This window comes from Neopsephotus bourkii, unplaced genomic scaffold (genome assembly GCF_033783945.1).
Source record: "Neopsephotus bourkii isolate Nb327-2 ecotype Australia unplaced genomic scaffold, CSIRO-AGI_Nbou_v1 NB_989, whole genome shotgun sequence".
Lineage (NCBI taxonomy): Eukaryota > Metazoa > Chordata > Aves > Psittaciformes > Psittacidae > Neopsephotus > Neopsephotus bourkii.
In genome coordinates, this window is record NW_026901481.1 from 846,327 (window position 1) to 865,332 (window position 19,006).

The following is a 19,006-nucleotide window of genomic DNA, read 5'->3' on the forward strand; positions in this document are numbered from 1 at the left end:
GGCCGGGGGCACGGGGAGGAGCCGCGGGGGGAGGCCCGGAGATCACCCGGTCCCTCTCCCGGTCCCGGTGCTCACCCGGCGGGGAACGCGCAGGCCCGGGCTGCCCGCGGCGCCGCCTGATGGGGCTGAGGGGCCGGGCGGGCCTGGCCGTGCGAGCGCCCCCTGCCGGCTCGGCGGCACCCGCGCGAAGGGGAGGCCTGGGCGGGGCCTCGGGGCGGTTCGAGCCGCGGGGTTGCCCAAAACCGGCGGTTTTAGCGTTAAAACCGCGCTGCTGCGGGAGCCGGGCTCGGCGGCCCCGCACAACCCCCCCCGCCCCGCCCGCAGAGAGCACAGAGACGCGGTGGGGCAGAGCTTGGGCTTTAATGGCGGCTGCAGGGCACGGGCACGGCGCTAAGTACCGGGGTGCGCGCACAGCCCCGGAGAGCCCGAGAGCGGGGACGGGGCGGCCTCGGGAGGGGTCCCCGCCGCGGGATCTCCCCCGGCATCGCTCGGGCTCCGCTGCGCCTCCGGTGCCCGCTCGCGGCCCTCGGCGGCCCCGGTCTCCGTTCTGCCGGCCTGGGCGGGCGCGCAGGCCCCGGCCCCTCGGTCCGCGCCTCCCCGGGGCTCCGCCGCCTCCCCCCCGTCCTCCGGCCTCTTCCGCGGCCTCCCGGGGCGCCGCTTCTGCGGGACGGGGTCGCCGGGCGGCTCCGGGTGCCTCTTGGCGGCCTTGGGGTGCGGAGAGTCCCTGGGGCCGGGCCCCGCGCTCCGCGGCTTGGCGGGGCTCTCGGTGGCGGGGACGCTGACGCCGGGGACGAGGACGTTGAGCACCGGCACCGCCGCCTGCGGGCTCCGCAGCCCCAGCGGCAGCGCCGGGGAGGCCGCGCCCACCGGCAGCGGCAGCGCCACCTTCACCGTGCCCCCCCCCAGCGGGGCCGCCGTCAGCTTGGGAGCCAGCACCGGAGGGGAGGAGCGGACGGCGGCGGCCCCCGGCGCCGTGGGGCGCTCCCCCGAGGGGATGCGGGGCAGGAGCAGGGGCAGGCGGGCGACCAAGGCGTTCACCTGGGGGCTGGGGGCCGCCTTGGGGGGCTCCGGGGGCTTCTTCTTGTCCGGCCGGGCCGCGCCGGGAGCCTTGGGGCCGGTCTCCTTCCTGACCTGCGGGCAGAGGAGCTGCTGGGGGGGAGCCGAGCGGAGCAGGGAACCGAGGGGGCTCGGCCCCAGGGGGGTCCCACCTGCCCCTGGCTCCTGTCGCTGCTCTCGGAGGTGTCCGCGCTGCTCTTCCTGGCTGCCGACGGGGCCCGGCTCTCCCGGGGGATCTTCTCCGTGCCCTCTGCGTGCACAGAAGGGGATGGAAGTGGGACACGGCCCTGGGCCCCTCAACCACCCCACGGGCAACGGTTGGCAGCAGCTCAGCCCCACCACGGGCGGCTGGAAAGGGACACCCAGCTCCCAAACCCTCTGCGCCCCGATGGGGTCAGAGCGAGCCCAAAGCCAGGGGGGAGCGGGCCCAGGACTCCCCTGCACACACCTGAGACCACCATGGCCATGACCAGGTCGGCGTGGGCCGAGCGGGAGCTGATGATGTGCTGCTGGATGAGGAACTGCGCCACCTCCACGATGTTGTTGAAGGAGCGCTTGAGGATCTTCTCAGCCCAGTCGCAGGTCAGGGCGCAGGCCGCCTCCATCACCTCGATGTTGTAGGACTGCACCAGATCCGTCAGCTCCGACTGCTGCGCGAGGGACGAGCCATGAGCGCCCGCAGCACGGGGCAGGATGCTCGGATGTGAGCATCCCCCACACATCACAAGCCTGCAGGTCCTTGGGAGCTCTCTTTTGGAAGTCTCACCCGACAGAGACCAATTCATTTCAATGGGCTCTAACAGGCAAGGAGCTTCATTACCCCACCAAAAGCACGTTGGCCAAACTCAAGCCACGGAGGCAGCAGAGGACTTACGGTCTCTGTGACCTTGAGGTCCAGGCTGGGCAGGGGTGGCAGGCTGACCACCGTCTTCCTCCGGATCCCGCTGTAGCAGTATGTTTGGCAGCGTTAAGGTCTTTTGCTGTCACACAAACGCGGCCGCAACAGGCGATGGTCACAGCTCGAGGGGTTACAGCTGCGGGGCTCATAATGGGAGGTGTGAGAGCAGCCGGCCCCAGGCTGTGATACCCCCTTTGTGGTGTGCTCCCTGCCCACCATCAGCTCCGGGCGCAAGGGGCAAGGATGGGGCAACCCCTCACCAATTGAGCTGCACCTGCAAGAGACAAAACCCCAGGCACCAGCCCCTCTTTGGACGCTGCCCCCTCACACACAGACCTTCACACGGGGACAAGCTGGAGGAGCAGCAGCCGCCACCAGGCCCAGCCGGGCACAGGCAAGGATATTTGGACTGGCCCCGGCCCCCCAGCCGCCGGGCCTTGATGTTTGGGAAGATCTCCCGGATGATCTTGCCGAAGTTGGCGGCGCTCAGCGGGCGGCAGCAGAGGTTCTCGCAGTACCGCCTGCGCGGGAGAGCCGCGGCTCAACGCCACCACCCCTTTTCTGCACCAGCTCCCCCCCAAAACGGGGCTCCTGGAAGGGCCCCAGGGTTCAAACAACCCCAGGCACTCGCTGCCCTCCAAAGCACCCGTGCTTCTCCCGGCCCTGCGCTCACTTGTAGGCATCGTAGACATCCTGCTTGGGCAGGCAGGTGTCCGTGTGCTCCTCCAGGTGATTCCGGATCCAGTTGCACGCGTGCATGTACTCAGCCGTGCTCAGCGAGCTCAGCTCCAGGCTGCTGCTGCTCCCGTGGGAGACCAGGACAAGCCATTAACACAGAAGCAGGACATGAGGCAGCCTCCCCGCATCCCCCTTGTGAATGATGCTCCGTCCCTGGCAGTGTTCAAGGCCAGGTTGGACAGAGCCCTGGGTGCCCTGGTTCAGTGTGAGGTGTCCCTGCCCATGGCAAGGGGTTGGAACTGGATGATCTCAAGGTCCTTCCCAACCCAAACAATTCCATGACTCTATCTCTATCCCCCACCATCATCCCTGCTCTCCTGGCCACAGCCCTGGCTCGCTCCAGCACCCACCTCTTCTCCCCCAGGCTCGGTCCTGTCGGCAGCTGGAGGTAGAGATAGAGCTTGTCACTGTCTGAGAACTTCTGGACATCTTGCTACAGGCGAGGGATCCGCAGGGAGAACGCACCAGAGACAAGGCAAGGTTAAGGATCCAAAGCAAGGAGCAAGGATAACAGCACTAACTGATGGGGCATGGAAACCAGAGCACCTCTGTCAGCATGAGCATGGCTGCATGCGAGGCACCCGGGCAACCACACTCATGGGAAGGGGTTTTCCACACAGGGCTGAGGCAGCGGGTGCCCCCCCCCAGGCAGGGTGATGAGGGGCTCTCGGGGCTAATCCCAGCAGCCAGATCCTGACCCGATGGGAAACGGGCTCCAGCAAGCCCCAGGGTTCAGCTTAGCGAGCAGAGCGCGGTGGAGGCGCATCATTCCCTCACCCTCAGCGCAATGTGCCACGGAGGCACTCACCAGGATGGAGTCCACTTTGTTCTGCACGGCTTTGCTGTGTGGGACAGAGACAAAAGGGGTTAGGGCAGAGCAGGAACACACACCAGCACCCAGGCGCTCCTCAACCCGCTGCTTAGGGTTCCCAAGGGTGGTTCCACCATACCCAGGCCCTTCCAGACCGCACACCAGTCACTGGGGACACTGGAGCACAGGAGTCAAAGCTGCCTGCACCCATAGATCAGCACAGCCCCGTGCTCTGGGCTTCGCTGTGCACCCACAACCCCACTCCAGAGCTGTGTGCTCTATCCTAACCCCAGGGAGGGCAGAGTGGGCATAAACCCACATCCCACGGGGTCATTGCAGACCAGTGTGTGCTACTGCGGAGCTCTGAACTGATTCTGCACCCAACGAGGCAGCGCAGCACAGGGCTGTGCTCTGTGTTCACCACTTAGCACAGGTCCATGCCCCTCTGCAGTGCCAATGCTCCAAGGCCCCCCCACGTTCATCCCTTTGGTACCCGGGGCTGCCAATTAATCAACCTTATTAAATGAACCCACATTTGGTAACACTGAGACTGACGGGAAGAGCTGCGCAGGGAAAAGCAAGCGCTGCCCTTACGAGATGGTGCTCTTCAGCTCCTGCAGCAGGGTGCTTGACTCCGTCGTGCTGCCCCGGGAGCTGCTGGGTGACAAACTTCCCTTTCTGGCGGCTCGGGCGCCCAGCTCCTCGTCAGCCATGGCATGTGGCTCCTGGTGGGAAGTGAAAACCAGGCATCCACTGACAACAACGGGAAGGAAATCCCTTTGGAGTTACTGAGCCCTCAGCGGGCTGAACCCCGGCTGCCTGCCCTGGGCCAAGCTCGGGGGCTCAGCGCAGCCCCCTCCATCCTGCCGTGGACATGGCCATGCTCTGGAGGCTGAGCTCCATCACCCAACCACCCCTCACCAATGGACACGGAAGTGGCCCCCCCAGGGGTGTCTCCAGCCGCAGAGGCTGTGCCCGGCTCTGGGTACCCTGCTCCCGGCAGGGGACAGGGATGCTGGGGGGCACCGGAGACCAACCCTGTCCCAGCACACACATGGAGGGGGGGGGGGACACCAGCAGGGCTGGAGTGCCCCAGGCTGGGCAGTGCGGGGTGAACGTGGGAGCCCCACGGGGCCCGGGTGCGTGAGGGCAGCGGGAGGAGAGGACCCCGCGGACCTGGGCACAAGGGGGCGGAGGGAGGCGGCGGTGCCCGGGTCCGGGCAGGTCCCTGCGGGCTGGGGAAACGGTTCCGCGGCAGCGCAGCCCCGGGGGGGGCCGGGGCCATCTCCGCACCCCCCCCCCATCCATCCCATCCCGCACCCACCTGCGGGCCGCCCGCTGCTGCCGCTCCCCGCCACGTGCCGCTGCCCCGCGCGCAACAGGAACCCAAAGTGCGGAGCCCCGGCGGGACGCGCCCGCGGACCCCCGCCGGCTGCTTTTTTCTGATTGGCTGAGGCACCGCCGATCTGCCCGGATACTGCGCTCTTCTTGAATGCGATTGGCTGTTCTGGCTTTCCTACCCGGATACAAGCTGAGTCGGGCTCCTGAGTGGCTGCGAGCGAGGTGAAGTCTGCCTAGTAACGGAGTTCTGATTGGTGGGATGGGAGGAGGCAGCACGGGCGTAAACGAGCGTGCACACGCTGTGCGTGCAGCGTGCGTGTGTGCGTGTAGGGTGCGCACGTGTGGCACATTATGTACACATGTAGCATGTACACATTTAGCATGCAGTATGTACACATGTAGCGTGTACACATGTAGCATGTACACATTTAGCATGTACACATGTAGCATGCAGTATGTACACATGTAGCGTGTACACATGTAGTGTGTACACGTAGCATGCAGTATGTACACATGTAGCATGTACACATGTAGCATGCAGTATGTACACATGTAGCGTGCACACATGTAACATGCAGTATGTACACATGTAGCATGCAGTGTGCATATGTAGCATGCAGCACGCATATGTAGCATGCAGTGTGCATATGTAGCATGCAGCGCATGTAGCATGCAGTATGTACACATGTAGCATGCAGTGAGTGTATGTAGTATGCAACGTGTGTGCATGCAGTATGGGCACGTATGCAGGGGGTGTGTGCATGCAGCATGGGCACGTATACACTGTATGTGTGCACGCAGTGTGGGCACGTATGCAGTGTGTGTGTGCATGCAGCATGGGCATGTATGCAGTGTGTGTGTGCATGCAGCATGGGCATGTATGCAGTGCATGTGTGCATGCAGTGTGGGCACGTATGCAGGGAGCGTGTGCACTGTGTGCAGGTGCCACGTTCTGGTTCCAGGTCGCACCAGACTCGAGGCACAACGGTGCAGCCAGAGCTTGCTTTATTTCACCACCAGAGGGGAGCCACCGGAGCCCCGGGTGTCCGGATGCACAGCGGTGCCTAAACCCAGATATCGGAGGTGCAGTCCCCGCCCGGGTACCGGATCTCGTGCGCCAGGCAGGGCCCGTCGGGCTCCTTCCCAAAATCCACCAGGAAGCTCCGGTTGACCGTGAGGCCGCCGCACTCTGTGTCCACGTCCAGCTGCAGCATCACGGAGCCGTCCCTGTGCAGGGTGAGAGCAGGAGGCTGGGGGGGCTGCATGGGGGGGCCCTGCCCCTGCATCCCCCCCCCATAGCTCCGACAATGGCCCGCGTGCATCAGGGTTTTCTTACTCAATGAGGTCGGGGTAGAACTGCCTGTCCCAGGCGCTGTACAGGGACGTGGTGACGTACAGCCTCTGCCCGTCCAAGCTGAGCTGGATCATCTGCGGTCCCCCCTGCACCCTCTTGCCCTGGGAGCAGACAGATGGGCTGCTGGACGGTGCAGGACAAGGGGTGCTCCTGCCTCCCCTAGGCTGCCGCGTCCATCCCATGGGATGCACAAGGACCCGCTCCCCAGCCTCGCCATCATTCCCCAGGCTGGGAGTTTGGGGACATGGCCACGCTCACCTGGATGACAAACGGGTCTGGCTGGCTCTGCAGCTCTTCATCCCTGCACACGGTCACGGGTCCACCCTTGGTGATGCTGCCACCCAAAAAGACCTGCGAGAGAGCCAAGGGCTGGGTGGCCAAGGCAGCGAGGAGGGACTGATCCCAACTGTCCCCACCAGGCAGAGGGATGCGACCAGGAGCCTGCTGCTGCCTCACCTGCCCCACCAGCCTGGGCTTGCGGGTGTCGGAGATGTCATACTGGCGGATGTCCCCGTGCAGCCAGTTGCTGAAGTACAGGAACCTGTCGTCCAGCGAGATGAGGATGTCGGTGATGAAGCCTAGGGGAGGGTACAACAGAGCTGCACAAGCAGGCAGCAGCACCGGCAGTGCCCCGGGGAGCCGGGGAGCACCGCAGCACCCAGCCTGGGATGCACTGACCTGGCATGTCCGGGAGGAGCCATCCCTCCACCTTTTTGCTGGGGACTTGGATCACCTTCTCGGCCGCCCAGTCTCCTTGCTGCGGGAGGTGTGGGACAGAGCACGGCCCCGGGGGGCTCAGCGTGCGGGCAGAGGCAGGATAAGACCCAACCCTGGGGCAGATTTTGCCTGCATGTGTCCACAACCTCTACTCTCTAGGGCTGTAGAGCTACTCTGGAGCCATCCCTGGCTCTGCAGAGCCATGGGTCCTGCAGCCTCAGGAGGAGCTTTGAGGAGGCCAAAACCTGGTCTCATTTCCCAGTGAGATTGGCTGGTTTGGTGAAAGGGAATTCTCTCTGTTCACCCAGCTCATCATTAAGCACCACAACAGACACCAAGAACAATATGGCTTGGGCTGTCATAAATCCACAACCAAAGTAGAAATAAATCTCCTTTAAATTAAATCATCTCAGCCAAAGCTGCACCCACTCAATACAAGTCCTCTGGTGAGGCTACCCTGGGCTAGCCCCTGGTCTGGGTGCACGGGGAGGCAGTGTGTGCCTCAGTGGGGACGATGGGGAATGCAGGAGGTGGGCTGCTGCAGTTCTGCAGCTCCATCCACCCTGTTCCTCTAACCCTGTGGTGTCCCCAGAGAGCACCTTGGTCTTGTAGAAGCGGTGGATGGCGCTGCTGATGGTGCAGCCCACGTAGCCCTCGGCAGCATCGGGGTTGTGCAGGAAGCGGATCTCCAGCGGCGCCGCATCCTCACCCACGTCGATGGCCTGGATGTAGGTGCGAGTGGTCCAGTCCCACACGTTGAGGTGGCGTCCGTAGCGCCCTGCGAGGGGGGCACAGGGGATGCTGCCAGGTCAGCGCCTCGAGCAGGTCTGCTGCAGGTTCAGGTGAGTCTCAGCCCCTTCAGCTCCCCCCAGAGATGACCCCTGGTCTTTGTACTGGTTGCTTTGGACATTGGCAAAAGCCATGGGAAGATGCCCAGCATCCAACAGGGACCGTCTCACTAGGACAGCGCTGGGAAGGGCAGGGAGCCTTTGGGGTGAGCTGGCCTGAGATGGAGCTTCATCCTTCATCCCTACAGCTGAATTCCAACCCCATGTACAGCTCAACAGCAGCATTTATGGACTGCCTTGGGCTGAACTTCTGGTGCTTGCACCTAAAGGGTGCTCACAGTAGCAGGGTTGGGTCTGCCCATTGCCTTCCAACTGGCAGCAGAACAGGGCTGAAATCTGGTCTGCTTGCAGCATCTCTCTCCTGGGGTTTTTAAACACTCTTTTCTCACCTTTCTTCAGATCACTTGGGTCAAACCCATAACCCAGGCATTTGGGGATTCCCCATTCCGTGCTGATCAGGACGTTGTGGCGTGGCTGGTACCAGAAGTCATAACCCATTGAGGGGATCTTGTCCCCTTTCTCCCAGTTCCCCTTGATATCAAAGGTGTCCCCATCCAGCAGAATAAAGCCACCTGATGTGAAAACAAAACCCCATGGGCAGGGAGGAAATCACCCAGATTAGCAGTTTCCACCTTATAAAACCAGTAACAGACACATCAATGGAATGGGCTGGGGGGCCTGGGTGCAGCCTCCAGGACAGCTCTGGATGAGGGGATGGTTCCTCCTCATCCAGACCCTCTCCCTGGGGGGCTGAGGTACCTTTCCCACTGCCAGCTGGGTCTCCTAGGGCGCTGATCATGATCTCCCCACTGCCCAGGCAATGGGAGGTGTGGGGATAGCCCAGGCTGCACTTCCAGAACACGTCCTCTGGGTTGACAACCTGCAAGCGTTCACAGGCACCATCAAGTCCTCGGCCTGGGCTGTCCCAGGCCTGCCCTGGTCCCCTCCTGCACTGGGCTGGATGGAGAGCTCAGTATTTGCAAACCAGCAGGAGAGAAACGCCTTCCACTGCCTTCCCATTCTGCCATCCAGACACAGGGGGCTTGCAAAGCTCTTGGGGGTACCCCAGAAGCCTCTTTGCTAAGTTGTCCCCACAGTCCTTTCTCCTTCAATGTGCATGGAAGGTACCTTGAAAAGCCTGGGAGCTCGCGGGTCGGTTCCCACATCCACCACGTAGATGCGGGAGGAGATGAAGCTGGGCAGGATCAAGCGGTTGCGCTTCTTGGTGGCATCCCCGAAGCAGCTGCTGCAGGTGTTCCAGCCCGAGTGGTGCAGCTCGTCCCCCACGTTGGGCATGGGCAGGCGGTGAATCACCTGCAAAGCCCCAGCCCCGCTTGCTGCTCCTCTGCCAAGTGCAGGCTCAGAGGCAGAGCCCGCCTCAGGCAAGCCTCAGCATCCCCAGGGGAGCGATGGTGCATGGGGGACCCTGAGAATGGGGTCTGGAGAGGGTTTTAGGGGTATTTTGTAAGCACAGGAAGGTTCAGGGTCTTGGGGAGGACAGGACAAGCATCAACCTCAGTACTGAGCCAGCAGCTTTGGGGAGAGGGAAGGCTGAGGTAAAGCGTTTGGTACCTGACAGTAGTGTGGAGATTGGGGGTTGATGTCCACAGTGGCCAGAAAGTCGGGTTTCTTCCTCCCTGTGTTCCTGTAGATGCAGGGCACATACACGAGCTCCTCCCGGGGACCTTTCAGGACAGAATCGTTGCGTGAGCATCAACAGACCCCACCTCTGGCTGAATCCAAACCTTGCAGCAGCCTCTGGTCAGCCTGGATCTCCCTCCCGGGGGGCCCTGTTTGCTCATGGGGTGGTTGGATGTGCTTCTGTGCCATACCAGAGGCACGAGGCTGAGTGAAAGGCAGAACCCCCCCCCCGGCCCCTGGGCCATCCCATAGTGAAAATCCCTGCCCAGCCTTGCCAACACGTGTGGCTCTTTGAAAGGCTCCTCTCTTCACTGCTCTTTTCTTGGTTCAAAGACAAGTCATGGAGAGGAATCACAGATCATGAGCAAGCTCCAGAGCTCTTTAGGGCTTCTCGGAGGTGTTTGCTAAGCCCTAGAGAATAGGATTAAGGGAGGGATGGCCAGGGATGATGCATTCAGCAGTCTCTCCACATCAGAGCATCAGAGTTTTGGCAATGCAGCACTATTCAGGCAAAGCGTCCAGACACGTAAGGAAGCAGCCCATGAGGCTGGTTTTTAGACAAGGTTTTGCCCCGTTGTGACCCCAGCCATCAGGCCAAGTGCAAGGGATGAGGATGCTCACCTCTTTCTTCCCAGGTTGAACCCCACTGCTGGTGTTTGGTGGTGTCATGGGGCTCTATCAATACAATTGCCCCTGAGAAACTGAAAACCTCCATTTGGTTTGGCCCAGGGAAGCCGCAGGAGACTCTGCTGCAGGCTATGACCCAGCCCAAGCCAGCCCAAAGCCTAACGAGGTTTGTTCTGACACCAAGCTGTCATTATGCAATTGATGCTTGGCCTCAGAACAGACCAGAAACAAAACCCTCGCTTCCCTACGCTTGCTGGGAGCCTCCTCAGAGAATGGAGTTAATTGATAACGCCCTCTGGAAAGCGTTGTGTTAATGCTCACTACCTCAGCACAGCTCTCCCCTGCCTGCCCGGCCTTTCAGACTTGCCTTTCATGGCATCCAGAGGGGAGGCGAAGCCAGGACCGCACGCTCCACACTTGTCTGCATTGGGGAGAGCAGAAACAAAGAGCAATGAGATGGCAGCGAGTTCTTTCACCCCCTTTTCCCAAAGGAACTGCTCGCTGCAGTGCCCATGCTCGGTCCCACTCCAGGGCAATGGAGAGCTGAGATGCCCGTGTGCATCCAAATGACACCCAGAAAGGTCCGGGGCTCTGGGCAGCCAAACCTGGCAGGGACAGATTCCTAGTGCAGAGGGCACAAGGCTCAGAGCAGCATCTCCCTGCTTTGCCTCCCATCGTGTCCCTGTGGCACAGGAAAGCTCAGGACGGGCAGGGGCAATGCCAGGCAGATGCCGGGAGGAGGCAGTGAGGAAGGGAGGCAGCACCAGGCTGCTGCACCGGGAGAGGAGCCCAGCAGAGCGGGGTGAGCAGGGGGATGAGCCCCAGGCTCTGCTCTGCGGCTCCTCCTGACCCTCTCTTGGGTGCTGCGCTTTGCCGTGCCCTGGCCTGGGGGCATTCATGCGAAGCTTTCACTTAGAAAGCCTCGTTCCCACCCGACGTGGTCAGAGCTCACAGCATCGCTCTCCTCGCCAGCTCCTGGCATCAGAATCATTGATGATTCTGTAATCATCAAACAGTCAGGGTTGGAAAGGACCTAAAGATCACCAAGTTCCAGCCCCCATCATCCTGGGAATCCCTGTGATGCTGCTGTGGGTCTCCAGGCGCATCAAACCCCCCCAGCCTCACTCTCCAGAACACCTGAAAACTGCTGAGAGTTTTTCTTAATGCTGTTGAAGGAAGCTGTTAGGAGACAGGCACCACCAGCAGCAGGACCCTTCTCCCCATCGACAATGGCAAGCCTGAGGAGAGGGAGGAAAACCCCTGGCTAAATTGTACGACTCAGCCTTGCTGCATCAGCTTCTTGCTTGGTTCTGTTCTTATTCATCACTTGTGTCATTGCTGCTCCAGGGAAATGCTCCACCTGAAGCAGTGAGAAACCACCCCTCCAGCTTGCTTCTCCCTTCTCCTTTCATTACTCCTGCAAAAGCAGCCCCATCAAAGCCAGACTTTACACTGGGGACTCCCTGCCATGGTAAATCTGGCTGTAGCAAGCACAGCCTGTACGAGTTGCAGCTGAATAAATGAAGGAATAGTTTGAAGGCTTTGAATCACCAGTCTACCTAAATGTTCCCTGGCACTTCTAGTAGCTTGGGAAAAGAAACCCTTTCCTGCCCAGAGAAAACACCACATCCACCCCCTTGTTTCTTTCCACTTTCTGGATGTCAGAGTAATGAAACCACTAGACCCGGTTCCAAATGAGTTCAGGAGGACTCCAGCGCACAGCCCAGAGCCAAAAGGCAGCAGCAGCCCCAAGCCTTCTCTTGAGAGGAAGCTGCAGTCGATGCAGAGATCTCTTACCTGTTCTGGAGGCTGGGTTGGATCCCACCTGAGCGGCAGAAGGAGACGATCCTGCCTGCATCCTGCCTGCTCGGGGCACGTCAAGAGGGAAGATGCAACTCTGTGAGTGTTCAAGTATAAAGGGAGCAGGACCGGGAGAAGGCTTTGGGAAAAGGATGCCAAGGGGAGGATCCGCACACCCTGGGGTGTGGGAGGTACCAGGGCAGCCTTTAGCGTCTTAAAGCACTGCAAACGTGCAGGGAAGCTGCTTCAGTGCTGCCAGAACCTCCTCCCCTCCCACAGGGATAGGGGATGGAGCTGTTTCTGCACTGCACAGTGCACACACATTCCTGCACGCTGGAAAACCAAGGGCTTTTAGCCATGGAGGGAAAGCAGGCTGCTCCTCTGCTCCGAGTCCCTGCTGGCAGCAGTGTCTCAGGTTCCCCTGTGGGGCTGACAGGGTGCCCCCGATGAGGGATGGGCAAGCAGTGCACTTCCAACCACAGAAATAATGTTCTGAGGTTGCAGATGTTAATCACACCTCGAAATGAAAAATGAGGACTGGGTTTCTTCTAATTGCAGGCTCGGTGTTTACTGTGGGCTGTTAATTTGCTGCTGTGAGGAGGGCAGAAGCCAGGTAACAGTTTTCCCCATGACACATCCAACTTAGTCAGGGCCTGCTACTGCTTCTGGCTGCAAAGCCAGGCGCCAGCTGCCTTGCCTTGTAAGGGCTGAGCAGTGGATGCTCAGCCCCCCCAGGCACATCCTTGCTGGCAGGTTGCTCCAGTGCTTGCCCCAGATGCAGGCTCTCAAACCAGCAAGCTCCAATGGCCAGGCACTGCCGTCAGTGTCCCTGGACACTGCCAGAATGGAGATCAATGGCCCTTGGTTCTCCCACCCTCACCTGCCTGAGCTCAAATGCTTGGATGTGATGTAAAACACTGCAGGAGACAGCATCATCCTCCATGGAAATGCCTCTGGTGCAATTCAACAAGGGGGGAGCTGCTTCCCTCAGGGGTAAGGGTGATGCCAGCACCCTCTGTCCCAGTGGAGCCGCTGTTGGCAACTGCAAAGGACCTGATGGGTCCTGATGGGCACCAGGGAGAAGTTTCTTCCAAGTAACCACTGGAAGGAACAGAAGGAGCACCCAGCGTCAGCCACCCCAGTGTCCCACATCCCCCAGGATAACCTGTGCACAAGGGTGAGGAAAGGCCCACACTTCCTGAAACATGGAAATCAGGACCCAAATACCTGGGAAGAGCCCTCAGAGGGGATGAGAGGGTTTGCTCGTACCAGGAGCAAGATGTCCACATCCATCCAGCTTGGGCAGAGCGTGGCTTGATGATGGAACAAGGAGCTGGGTCATCTCTGTTGCATTGCCTGTTGGTGTTCATGGTGCAACCCAGAGCCCAGGCCAAGTCCTTGCCTTGCTGTGCAACCTGAAAGACAGAGATGGTGCTCAGTGATGTGAGGGGGAGCAGGCTCTGATCGCCCTCAGAAACATGGCCATGCACTAAGGGTGCTCTTCCCTGCACTAATGTGGATGGTGCCTGCTCCCATCACAAGGAGGGGTTTCCAGAGTGGATTCAGCTCAGTTGTTTCCAGCCATCCGGAACATACACTGGCATAAGGATGTCTGATGGCCAGACTCTCCTTCCAGACAACAGAGAGGAAGAGGAGTCACCTCTACCGAGATACGTCCTTTATAGGGTCTCTCAACAGCAAGGACATCCCCTGAGAAGGCCCTCAAACAAGGCAGGTCTGGAGCATCAGAATGGGGTGTCCTGAAACTTGGACCTTCATTAAACGTCATTCTCTCCAGCAAGTCAGAAGAGCCCTCCCAGGGGGAACTGTCCTGCAGAAGGGATTGTTTCTCTCCTGGGACCATTAAGGGTGCCCAGGAGAGCTGCAGCAGACCGGCCATGGGAAGTGTGAAGCAAGAGAGGACCTTTTCCTCCAAGGTAATTATGTGAAAGGCTAAAATGGATGAGGATTCACACGATATCCACTGGGGTGTTTTGTGTTTCAGGAGGACAGCAGGCACTTCTGACCAGCAACATTTCATCTCATCAGAATCTCTAAAACTATTACATCATCATTACATCATCATTATCAGCACATCATCATTAACCACTGCTGAAAACAACATAGGAATGCTTCAAGGAAATAAAACCAAGAATAGGTGAGGTGAGGAAGTTTTATTTGTGTTTAAAGCAGAACATGAGGGCAAACCAGTGTCAGGAAACAGGCACCTCTTCCAAACTGAAGCACTTGGTGCTCGTCCAGCTGTGACACACGGACCTGAGCACATACAAGGAGCCAGGAGGGCTCTCGTGCAGGGGAAGACTGTCCAGGAAGGACCTGGCTGAAGCACAGGAGCTCAGATGAACTGGGCACTTCACTTGCTTTTGCCTCAGTTCTCAAGGGTGAGCAAGCTCTGAAACAGAACTGAGAGCTCAGCACCTTGCCACCGGCCCCAGGACACAGAGCAGCAGCCAACAGGCTGGGACATCAAGGCAGGGCCCAAGAGGCCTGTAGCAATGAAGTAGGGCACGGTGGAGATGTGCCCAAAGGCACCGTGTGTACTGCACATCCCTGTGTGTGAGCAGCTCCCTGGGCTCTGCTCTGGGACTCATGCCCAGGGCTTGCTTTGCACGGAGAACACCACTGAGAACATGCCAGGTGTCTGCCCACTGGTCTGCCTGAACCAAAGCCTCGCAACAGGGCAGAGCTTGCACAGCTCGCATTAGCACAACCCTAGACTCCAGCAATGAAGGGGGACCCCAACCCAGTTACCCTAAGCTCTATCTTAATGGCTGCACTACAGAGGAGAGGGAAGAAGGGAGTCTTTCCTGCGGCGCCTAGGCCCTGATCTCAGAGGTGGAATCTCCACAAGGGAAGTGGATGTCTTTGGCAAGGCAGGGCCCATTGGGTTCCTTTCCAAAATCCACCAGGAAGTTCTTGTTCACGCACAGGCCTCCCTTCTCAGTGTCCACATCAATCTGCAGCATGACAGAGCCTTCCCTGCGAGTGGACAAGAGCGCAGCCATCACACACGAGCAAATCCCAACCAGGCTGAAACATTTGTGCTCTCCCCAGCTAAAGCCTGGCTCTGCAGCACCACACAGGCAGTGACTGCTCTGTGCCCAGCAGAGACCTCTGCGACTCAACTGAGTGGGGAAATCAATAGGAGGAAGCTGTGGGATGATGCGAGGAAAATCTTTCCCCCTGCAATCACCCACGGAGCCCTGTAGCCCCCCAGATGAGGAACCTTCCCCGTTCCTAACACAGAGCCCATGCAAAAAAGGCCCCTGGCTTCCCCATCAGTTCTTACTTGACCAGGTTCGGGTAGAACTGCTTGTCCCATGTGCTGTAGAAGGAGTTGGTGACGTACAGCCTCTTGCCATCCAAGCTGAGCTGCAGCCTACAAGGGCCGCCGTACACTCTCTTGCACTGAAGGAACAACACACAGCAGGGATGTCACTGCTCCTTGCTCTGCCCAGCCAAGCACAAGCAGGGGCAGAAACCCTGGACACAGAAGTAGCAGAGCAGAGCCCAAGTGCAGGGGGCACCCCAGGGCAAAGAGGATGCAGAACTCACCTTGACCACCAAGGGCTCAGGCTGGCACTTCAGCTCTTCATCTCTGCACACAGCAACGGGTCCACCTCTGAGGATGCTGCCTCCCACAAATACCTGTATGCGAGGCAGAAGGAGAAGTGTTGTCTGGTCATCTACCCACCACCAGACTCTGCTAAGGAAGACACCAGTGCAAGCCCCTCTGCCCCTGCCTTACCTGTCCCACCAGCCTGGGCTTGCAGTTCCTGGACAGCTCGTACTGGCGGATGTCTCCGTGCAGCCAGTTGCTGAGATACAGGTACTTGTCATCCCTCGAGATGACCAGGTCGACTGTGAAGGCTGGGGCACAGAAACAGAGAAGGCAGCATCAACAGAAACATGCCCTGCATCAAGCCCCAGCTCTCATCTCACCACCTGAGGGGAAACAAACCTGGCATCTTGCACATAATCCATCCTGCCACCTCCTTGGGTGGAATGCGAATCACCTCCTCCACTGACCAGTTGTCTCTCTGCACAAGAGACACAGGCACCATGAGTGCTCCTGCTGCCCACACAGAGCAAAGCTGCCTGGGGAAGGCTCCCACTGCCTGGGGAAGGCTCCCACTGCCTGGGGAAGGCTCTCACTGCATGCAGCTACTACCCCAGCACTTGCCTCACACTTGTAGAAGCGGTAGACGATGCCGCTCAGGGCACAGCTCACGTATCCCTCGGCAGCATCGGGGTTGTGCAGGAATTTAACACTCAGGGGCAGAGAGTCCTCCCCCAGGTCAAAGCACTGTGTCAGGGTGCGGCAGGACAAGTTCCACACATTCAGGCGGCGTCCATAGACCCCTGAGGAAAAGGAAAACAGAGTCAGAAGAGGGGGGTTCCGATGGGCAGGAGCCCCTTCCTAGGATGCTCACAGACAGGGACAGCCACGGCAGCAGGAAGCCAGGAGCAGCAGAGAAGCTGCTGTGAGGTAGGAGCAGTGAGAGCAGACAGGGACCAGCCTGACTTAAGGGCAGATGCTGCCCATCCCCTATCAGTGCCTGTCAATGGGCTGAGTGGAGAGAAACCTGCCTGTGCCCCTCTCCAGCTCTGGTGGCTTCTCTGATGGCATCGACACCCTCCCACCCCCCAGGGGCACTGGCTCAGCACTTGCACCCGTATTCCCTCACCTTTCTTCAAGTCATCAGGATTAAAGCCATATCCTGCACGTTTGAGCTCGAATCCAGCAGTGCTGATCAGAACATTGTGGCGTGGCTGGAACCAGAACTCATAGCCACTCGGGGGGCATGCGCACTCGTTTTCCCAGTTCCCCTTCAGCTCAAAGTTCTGTCCATCCAGCAACACAAATCCACCTGGCAGACAGAAAGGGGATGCATGGAAAAGATCCCATACTCCACTTCCAAACCTGCCATTGGCTCAGGGACCTTATCCAGGGCAAAATACCTTTGGAGTTGCCAGCTGGATCTCCCACGTTAGCAATCAGAATGTCACCGTTGGGCAGGCTGCGAGGCACGTTGAGGTACCCCTTGTTGCACTTCCAGAAGACATCCACTGGCTCAATCATCTGGGAAGAGTTCACACACACACTCTTTAGCTTCTGAGTGCTCAGCTCAATGCACAAGGAAGGCTCTGAGCTCCCCTCTACACAGACAAGAATGCAGCAGCACCTATCTCACTATAACAGCTTGTCTGTCTGTGCTGTGGCTTCCAGTTATTAGACTCTCCCTGAAGGCAACAGGCACAGAAAGGAACGTGAGGATGATGGGAGCCTCCCTTGCTCTGGAAAGCACAGAGCCGAGAGGGAACCGTGACCCAGCTCTCTACAACCAGGGTGGAAGAGAAGATGAGGAGAGAACCCTTCTTCCCCGTGTATTATTACAGAAGCACCAGTTCCCAACTCCTTCCCAGATCCTTGTCCCTGGATCACCTTTCGCATACCTTACAGAGCCTGGGAGCCCGGCACTGGGAACCCACATCCACCACGTAGATGCGGGAGGAAATGAAAGAGGGAAGAATCAGCTTGGTCCTTTGCGTGCTGGCATTGTCAAAGCAGCTGCAGCCACTGCTCCAACCCGAGGAATGCAGCTCGTCTTTGAGGTTGGGCATGGGCAGGCGGTGGATCACCTAGGCAGTCAAGGCAGAGTTAGGGTAGCGCAGGGAGCAGGGACAAACGGGCACCCTAATGCTGCACATACTTGTGTCTTGGGAGCCTCCACCTGACTGGAGCCTGCACTGCCTCTAGAGACTCTGGGAAGACAGGAGTGCTCCTTGCACTGGGCACTGCTCTCTCTTAGGGAACTGTGGGCAGCTGAGGAATGGGAGATGCTTGCAAGAATTCCTCACCCCGTGCAACTACAACTCAGGAAATGATGTTTAGGAAGAAATGATGATTATCATCTTGATGGAAGTGATGCACTGCTCTGCGAAGCCCTCCTTAGAATGCATCTCAAAATGTGATAACACCTTTCAGAAGGCTACATTGGCTTTAAAGTGCATTTTCTTCTAAGCTCTTGTAGCAATGGGCTCTCAGCTCATATAGACACCCTTGAAGGAGATAACCTGCCTTTGCAGCCTTCAGGATGAGAGCAGGCAGGGTGGTACAGCACACAAGAGAACATCTCCGACATGGCAGCACCAGAGATTCATGCTGAACTCTGCAGAAGGATACCCTCAACCCCCTTGGTCACCAGAGACCATTTTAATCTCACTGGTAGCACCAAGTACTCTGGAAGTGAGTTGGGAAGTGAGTCAGAACCAACTTGTCCCCGGGACACAGAGATGGAGATGATTCAGCCAGAGCCAGGCATTAAGGACAGTGGAAGACAGTAAATGTCATGGATCTAGCCAAAGAGGGAGCAACTGATCCCTGTTACACCAGTCCAATAACACCACAGTCAAGACAGGTACCTGGCCGTAACATGGAGATCTGGGGTTGAGATCCACGGTGGCAAGGAAGTCAGGTTGGTCGTTGCACGTTTCCCTGTAGGTACAGGTCACGTAGGCAACCTCCTCCCTAGGAGCTGGGTACAGAGAAAGCTGTGTTAAATATGTCAGGAACCAGCCACAAAGGAAAAGAAAAGCTTCCAAGGACTGAATTCCTTCTTCTGGATGCTGCAACCTCCCTACTGGTACTTGAACTAGAAGATCCCTTGCAACTGCAACTGCAACTATTCTCATCTCTTCTGTTCTGCTCCTCCTTGCTCACTGACAACTGTCCAAGCCTTGCTCCTTTACAGACCCAGAGACAAGAGAAAAACAAACGTTGTTCCCACCGGGGAAAGGGACCCAGCATAGCCAGCACCCAGCTGTGGTCTCCACCAGCACAGGCTTCTTTCCCAGACCACCCATTCCCAGCACGCTCGGGAGGACTTGCCTTTCAAAGTATCCGTGCAGGTGGGGTACTCGTAGCACTGAGCTCTGCATCTGTCTGGTTTGAGAAGGGAAGATCAATATGAGAAATGTGCATCCTACAAGGCACCAATTCAGAAGCCTCTGTCCCACCTGAGGGACCTTCTCCCACCCCAGCTGTCAATGAGGACCACTGTGACCAGCAGCTGCTGTCGCTATGGCACTGACACAGCACAGAGAGGGAGAGGAATCCTCCCTAAAGTGCCAGCAGGGCTGTCACGGATCAA

At 58.8% G+C, this 19,006-nt stretch overlaps 3 protein-coding genes across 6 annotated transcripts; all 3 read right to left on the reverse strand.

Moving 5' to 3' along the window:
• Positions 1–390: 390 nt before the first annotated feature.
• On the reverse strand, positions 391–5,019 carry RFX5 (regulatory factor X5). 3 transcript variants are annotated; one of them, XM_061359511.1, is made up of 10 exons: positions 4,828–5,019; positions 4,098–4,228; positions 3,501–3,534; positions 3,043–3,125; positions 2,628–2,756; positions 2,349–2,475; positions 1,931–2,002; positions 1,505–1,706; positions 1,209–1,306; positions 391–1,131 (listed from the first exon to the last, which is right to left on the reverse strand). In XM_061359511.1, exons 2-10 carry the CDS (start codon positions 4,214–4,216, stop codon positions 391–393), a joined length of 1,605 nt encoding a protein of 534 aa, XP_061215495.1. In that variant the 5' UTR covers positions 4,217–4,228; positions 4,828–5,019. The 3 variants fall into 3 exon arrangements, with proteins under 3 accessions (XP_061215495.1, XP_061215494.1, XP_061215493.1); XM_061359510.1 differs by lacking the exon at positions 4,828–5,019 and having other exon boundaries at positions 2,628–2,753; positions 3,470–3,534; positions 4,098–4,212; XM_061359509.1 differs by lacking the exon at positions 4,828–5,019 and having other exon boundaries at positions 3,470–3,534; positions 4,098–4,212.
• Positions 5,020–5,908: 889 nt separating this feature from the next.
• LOC133215469 (methanethiol oxidase-like) lies at positions 5,909–13,945 on the reverse strand. Of its 2 annotated transcripts, none has more exons than XM_061359512.1 (12): positions 13,101–13,945; positions 10,399–10,452; positions 9,336–9,448; positions 8,892–9,077; positions 8,523–8,643; positions 8,153–8,335; positions 7,515–7,693; positions 6,877–6,955; positions 6,655–6,776; positions 6,457–6,549; positions 6,181–6,299; positions 5,909–6,071 (listed from the first exon to the last, which is right to left on the reverse strand). In XM_061359512.1, the coding sequence occupies exons 1-12, from the start codon at positions 13,171–13,173 to the stop codon at positions 5,909–5,911; spliced, it is 1,485 nt and encodes a 494-aa protein (XP_061215496.1). In that variant the 5' UTR covers positions 13,174–13,945. The 2 variants fall into 2 exon arrangements, with proteins under 2 accessions (XP_061215496.1, XP_061215498.1); XM_061359514.1 differs by lacking the exon at positions 13,101–13,945 and adding an exon at positions 11,829–12,586.
• A 434-nt stretch (positions 13,946–14,379) lies between these two features.
• On the reverse strand, positions 14,380–18,387 carry LOC133215473 (methanethiol oxidase-like). Its single transcript, XM_061359519.1, has 10 exons — positions 18,279–18,387; positions 17,310–17,495; positions 16,815–16,935; positions 16,541–16,723; positions 16,032–16,214; positions 15,814–15,888; positions 15,601–15,722; positions 15,408–15,500; positions 15,142–15,260; positions 14,380–14,831 (listed from the first exon to the last, which is right to left on the reverse strand). The coding sequence occupies exons 2-10, from the start codon at positions 17,475–17,477 to the stop codon at positions 14,669–14,671; spliced, it is 1,227 nt and encodes a 408-aa protein (XP_061215503.1). The 5' UTR covers positions 17,478–17,495; positions 18,279–18,387; the 3' UTR covers positions 14,380–14,668.
• Between the last annotated feature and the right edge of the window lie 619 nt (positions 18,388–19,006).